The sequence below is a fragment of the Corvus brachyrhynchos genome, unplaced genomic scaffold (assembly GCF_000691975.1).
Source record: "Corvus brachyrhynchos isolate BGI_N302 unplaced genomic scaffold, ASM69197v1 scaffold3, whole genome shotgun sequence".
NCBI lineage: Eukaryota > Metazoa > Chordata > Aves > Passeriformes > Corvidae > Corvus > Corvus brachyrhynchos.
The window spans coordinates 10,715,738-10,721,412 of record NW_008237619.1 but is presented as its reverse complement, the minus strand read 5'-3'; the positions used below and the strand labels follow the sequence as shown (position 1 = coordinate 10,721,412).

At 44.9% G+C, this 5,675-nt stretch overlaps 1 protein-coding gene across 2 annotated transcripts; it reads left to right on the top strand.

The window, feature by feature from the left end:
• Positions 1–22: 22 nt before the first annotated feature.
• Positions 23–4,433, top strand: GTPBP8 (GTP binding protein 8 (putative)). Of its 2 annotated transcripts, none has more exons than XM_017731957.1 (6): positions 23–336; positions 798–928; positions 1,273–1,372; positions 1,787–1,905; positions 2,350–2,476; positions 3,066–4,433. In XM_017731957.1, the coding sequence occupies exons 1-5, from the start codon at positions 169–171 to the stop codon at positions 2,432–2,434; spliced, it is 603 nt and encodes a 200-aa protein (XP_017587446.1). In that variant the 5' UTR covers positions 23–168; the 3' UTR covers positions 2,435–2,476; positions 3,066–4,433. The 2 variants fall into 2 exon arrangements, with proteins under 2 accessions (XP_017587446.1, XP_008629990.1); XM_008631768.2 differs by having other exon boundaries at positions 24–336; positions 3,063–4,433.
• The last annotated feature ends 1,242 nt before the right edge of the window (positions 4,434–5,675 follow it).

Below are 5,675 nucleotides of genomic sequence, written 5' to 3'. Positions count from 1 at the left end.
GAGTGGTTGTGCAGCTTTGGGCGGCAGTGTCAGAGGGCTGTGCAATGTGTGGGGCACTTACTGCTGCTTTTAAAAAAATCGTTTATTTGTTGTTGTTCCCCGTTGTACAACTCGGCAGCCTGGCACAGAACACCTCTGTCCCCGGCCACTGGCAGCACGGGCTGGGAAATGACCAGGACTGGCTGTAGCGAGAGGTGGGCAGGTGTAGATGTGCCCTTTCTGCCTCTCCCCCTGCAGGTGTGCTTCATCGGCCGAAGCAATGTGGGAAAATCATCTTTAATCCGGGCCTTGTTTTCGCTGGCTCCAGAAGTGGAAGTTAGAGTGTCAAAAACTCCGGTGAGTGACATTTTTAACTTCCCTCCGTGGGTCATAAGCTGGTACCAGTCCGGAGGATAAGGCTGAGAAGGGTTGGAGGGAACAAGCTCTTCAGTAGCCTGAAATGACAGAAGGTGCCGGCTCTGGTGGCCATCAACTCATGGCTGGCACTGGCCTTGCTCTAGCCCAGGAAGAGGCAGAAGGAGCCCAGCCTAGCTCTTCAGCCAGACAAAGGAGCTGGTGCCATAAAGCCCTTTGAGAAGAGCCAAGTTTAGAGACTCATTAAGGTATTTTTAGTCTGTTTTATGGATACAGCTATGTACGATAGGGTACAAGGGTAGGAGACTGAACAGTTTAAAGCATTCTGGGGCGGTGGGGATCTGGTATAGAGATGTTTTGCAGAGCATCTCCTAGTACACTGCTTAAAGCAGCTTTTTTTAAAACCATTCCTGTGCTTCATCTTGTCTAAATCCTCTCTTCAGGGCCATACCAAGAAGATGAATTTCTTCAAAGTGGGGAAGTACTTTACTCTGGTGGACATGCCAGGATACGGCTATCATGCCCCGCAGGACTTTGTTGAGATGGTGGAGGCCTATCTGCAGGAACGGCGCAAGTAAGGGACCTACTTGTACCTCACAGCCAAAGGACAGCCAGACGCCCCTATACAGTGTCATGTAATGAGGGGAGAAAATGCAGAGGGATAGCTGCTTCCATCCATTAGTTCTGACACGATTTCCCTGGAAGCTTCTGCAGTGTCACTCACTCATACTCTGACAGATCAAAACAGCAGGAAAGATTGAGGTGCTGCTCCATGCTGACCCTCAGTTTCCATGCATGGCTTTTCTTGGCTCTTCCTATACCCAGATCCCATGTTACTTGTTTTTACTTATGGATTTGGAAGTAGCAGAGCAGGCATGAAATAGTGGTGGCATTTACTGTTGCTTGTTTTTCTGGCAGCTTGAAGAGGACTTTCCTATTAGTTGATGGTGTAGTTGGACTCCAGAAAACGGATAACATTGCGGTAGAGATGCTGGAAGAGTTTGGGATTCCTTATGTGGTACGTAATGCTTCATTCTTGAGTTGGTTATAAGGTACACATAATCTGTAAAGGTGTGTACCCTGTACCTGAGCTTATGCAAGTTGACCTACCTAAGCAGTAACCCCACACGCTTTATTGTTAATAAAATAGGTTTAAAGTGTGTTGAGGGAGACAAGTAGGATTTAAGAGGGTCTTTTGTGTCGTTTATTAAATAATACTTTTTTTTCCAATGCTCAGCTTGAAAAGGCTCATTCCTTATGCAGGCTGTAGAAGTGTTTTTGTGAAGTGTATTAGACCATTTTTTCCCCCTAGATACGACCAGAGCTTTCAGACTGCCTTGTAAGATGGTCCGGGACTCTTACAGATGTTACAGGTTAGCAGCAAAATAATCTTACTTTCTTCTTTTAATCCTCCCTTTCTGGATCCACGCAGATGGTGTTAACAAAAATTGATCGAGCTTCCAGGGGAGTGTTGTTAAAGAACGTACTGGAGATCCAGGAGTTTGTAAAGGAGAACACTCAGGGATGCTTTCCTCAGCTGTTCCTGGTCAGGTAAAGCTCCTCTCCACTGCTGCTGTTTCCTTTCTGGTGATGAGCTCAGTAGGGCAAGATACCTAAAACAGGTCTGTCTGCTCTAGATGCAGCACCTCTCTGTGCCCCAAGGATGGAGGGTGGGCTGCTGATGGGGAAAAGTCCCTTTCCCTCTTTTCCTGTTTCTGCAAGTAAGTGGAGCTTGTTTTGAAGGGTGCTTCTTCCTTTGGCACTTTTCAAAGGCGGGCAGCAGTCCCTGTGCTACATGCTAGTGGGCTTTGCCATTTTATTTGGAGTTCTGGTAACCATAGCAGCTGTAATTGTAGGATTACACAGCCAAAGTGCAGGCTCTTCCCAGGGTGTAGTGTGGGACATGTAATTGAACACAGCCAATGGCTGTTTGCCTTTATTACTCCAATACACAGCAATATCTGGCACTAAACATCCATGCCTCTGTTTCCACAGTTCTGTGGAGTTCTCAGGGGTTCATTTGCTCAGGTGTTTTGTAGCCCATGTTACTGGAAACCTGCCCACTGTAGAGGCCAGCTGAAAAGACCAACTCCTGCTCTGCTTGGCTCAACCAGAACAAAAGGTACCAAAACCAGACATCTGGGGCTTTTGTTGTAAATAACCCAAGTTACTATACAGTATTTTATAATAAATTAGTATTCATAAAGCTAAGATTTTTCTTTATTAAGTTCATTGATTCAGGAAGTTTGCAGTGTGAATTAATCCAGGTTATTAAAAAACTGTTTCATAAAACCTATATGATTGTGCTAAGGAGAAACAAAGCAGAGAACTTCCAAAGATAAGGGAAGTTTTAATAAATTTTCTCTTCCTTCAATGAAATGTTCAAAAAGCTATGACTGCATGCCTCAGCTCTGCTGTATTTAGGATATTAGAGATAGTCTAGTAATATTAATAAATACGCATTTAGTTTAGGAAAGAAAAACTACAGCCCTAACACTAAGCAAACTGTACTTGCCCAGTTGAACTGAATGATACACAGAGGTTTTCTCCTCTCAATTAAGGTTAGAATAGTGGGGGCCAAAACCTACCACGTGTGCAACCTACCTGCTCTAAGGCCATGCAGAGTGGAAATAGCCAGCATGTCTGTGAAGGTGTGTTTGATGTGATGCATATTTTACTTTTGTAACTCTTCTGTGTCCTGTGTTCAGTAGGTACAGCAGGATAGCATGCCTTGCTTGCAGCACTGAGTTGTCCCTGTTCCACAAGGATGAAGGAAAGAACACATCTTTGATGGGGTCTGCTTTTCCATCACTGTTGGCTTGAAACAGAGTGGAATAAAAGACTAACATCTAGAGGAGCCCTCTCCTGCACATTGTCATCAGTGCTGCATCTACCTCCTGTTTTGAGATCCAGCACGAAGTTCTGCAGCTGCACGTGGATGAATTGCCAGATCTGAGGCACACCATCCATGATCTGTGTCGCTCTACCCTGGCAGCTGAAGCACAACACTGATGTGCCCTGTGCCTTTTAGGGGAACTGTGTCCCACAGCAGCTGTGTCTGGCTAAGAGCACCTGAAACTGTCCAGTTACAAGGCGCAGAACTGGACAAAAGGACAGCCATCAATAGCAGCACTCATACAGGAGAACTTAGTCCGAAGCTACCAAGTGCCTGTGTCAAACCCTCGCACTCAGTCTTTGTCATGTCTTAACATGGCCAAATGTGGTTATGCAGTTGTCAAAGTTACTTGCATTAAGTGTTTAAACCTCAAGAAAGGAAAGTTCTTTTTTAAACCACTCTGAGGGTGCAAAAGGACTAGAAATATCACTTTCTTTCACCGTGCAATTTCTTGTAACAAACTAGACGTGAGGCAAGATCTTGTTTTCAGCATATGTGTAAGGAGTGGAGAATGTGAGGAATGATGTAGGTTTGGCTCTCTAGCTTCTGCATCTTAGCAGTGATCAAACCTGTAATTCTGTTAATATTTTATCTCTAATCCCAAATTGCTACAGAGCAAACTTGCCCAGGGGATGCATGATCCTAGAAGTGCAGCAGTAGCTATACAGATAGAACAGGTGAAAGTGAACACTTCAGGAAGGATCTTTCCTTAGTATCTTAAAACCTTCCAAAAGGATCAATCCTGTCAAGGCTGTAATTTTCAAGGCCTCAGCCTTGACTGAAGAGCTTCTGAAAATAACCCTAAAAATGTAAAACAGTGCAGTTCTGGTTTTAGTCCCTCTTCAGAACAAACCCCCTTACATTACATTATGGTACAATCCCTTACAGTGCTAGGAAGTCTTTTACTAACCACTTAAATACATTAAATATGTCCAGTTAATCCATTTGTATAAACAAACTGGATGTGTGTGCATGGAACATTAGGTACCATCTTCTCCAGAAGAAGCAGCTTTACCTCTGGACACATCTTGGTTTTATTCAGAAGTGCTTCAAATACTGGAATAACTCCTGCATTTTGCTCAGTCATTTGCAAGAGAGAACACTAAAGTTTGATTCTTGAGTGTGACAGTGCCCCTGTGACAAAACAGTAAATAAAATCAAGTCCTCTCCCTAAACAGTAAAACTTAAATATAAGTGCCTTCATGGGAACATGCTTTGGGTAAGCAGGTGTCTTGACACACTACTGGACCTTTTTTGCCAAGTTCTTGAGGAACCTGTTGTGTTGCAGAGTGAGGAGCTGCACTTTCTCAGGCCAGGGACACAAAAGCTCTCCCTTTCTTTGTCCCTTACTGATGAGTGGTGGGTGGGCTTGGCAGCATACAGACGCAGTAGAGCTCATGTCAGTTTTAAATTCAGTTTTAAATTCAAATGTCTTCAGTTGTTTGCAGTGCATAAGTTTCACTGCAGGCACCTATCATTACCTTGTAAAGCTTTGCCTCTTCTACAGCTGTTACTTACTGAAATGATGTTGAGTATTAGCTTTTGTGGAAAAGGATTTCACCTTGTGCATCTTCCCTGGTCTTTCAGCAGTACTTTCTCCATTTTCTTCCTCTGTCTCGTCTGGTCTGTCACCATAACCCTGACACTACAAAGGCAGTATTTTTGCAACAGTGTCCAAAACTAGAACATTGCAGTCTGGACAGGTGCACTAGTAAATCAGTAAACTGGTTGAATAATTGAGCTGGGAGCATAGAAGTCAGTGGTTCATACTCCAGTTGCATGGCAGTTACAAGTGGAACGCTGCAAGGATCCATTCTGGAATGTGTCCAATTTAACATCTTTACAAGTAATCTGGAGGAGGTGCATTGCTATCGAACGTGCTTAGGGCACCAAACCGGGGGGAACAGTGGACATGCTCAAGGGCAGGGCTGGAGGAAAGGGGCTGGCAGCAACTGTATGAAATACAGCAGGACTGGAGCACCTCCCCTACAAAGACAGGCTGAGACAGTTGGGGCTGTCCAGAAGGTGGAAACCTCATAGCAAGCTTTCAGTATGTGAAGGGGGCCTAAAGGGAAGCCAGAGAGGCACTCATCGGGAACTGTAGTGATAGGACAAGGGGGAATGGGTACAAACTGAAAGAGGGGACTTGCTTTGGGCAACTTGGTCTAGTTGGGAGGTGTCCGTGTCCATAGAAGGGGGGGTTGGGATTAGATCATCTTTAAGGTCCATTATTCCAACTCCTTTACATTCTGTGATTCTGTGAACATGGGCAAGTGTGCCTTGCGGAAGGGAAGGAAAAGCCCCTGCCAACCGAACAGACTGTGAAAAGACATCCTTCCCGACCTCGTGGCTGACCCTCTTTCGAGCAGGGAGGTGGAACAGACACCTCCTGAGCTCACTTTCAAACCACGCTATCCTGATCTGA

Bases quoted from the DNA above. Each gene is read 5' to 3' on its own strand.
- GTPBP8 (XM_017731957.1), top strand. From the start codon at position 169: ATGACCAGGACTGGCTGTAGCGAGAGGTGGGCAGGTGTAGATGTGCCC. The intron at 929-1,272 runs GTAAGGGACCTA...TTTTTCTGGCAG, and splicing joins TATCTGCAGGAACGGCGCAA to CTTGAAGAGGACTTTCCTAT. The intron at 1,906-2,349 runs GTAAAGCTCCTC...CTGTTTCCACAG, and splicing joins CCTCAGCTGTTCCTGGTCAG to TTCTGTGGAGTTCTCAGGGG.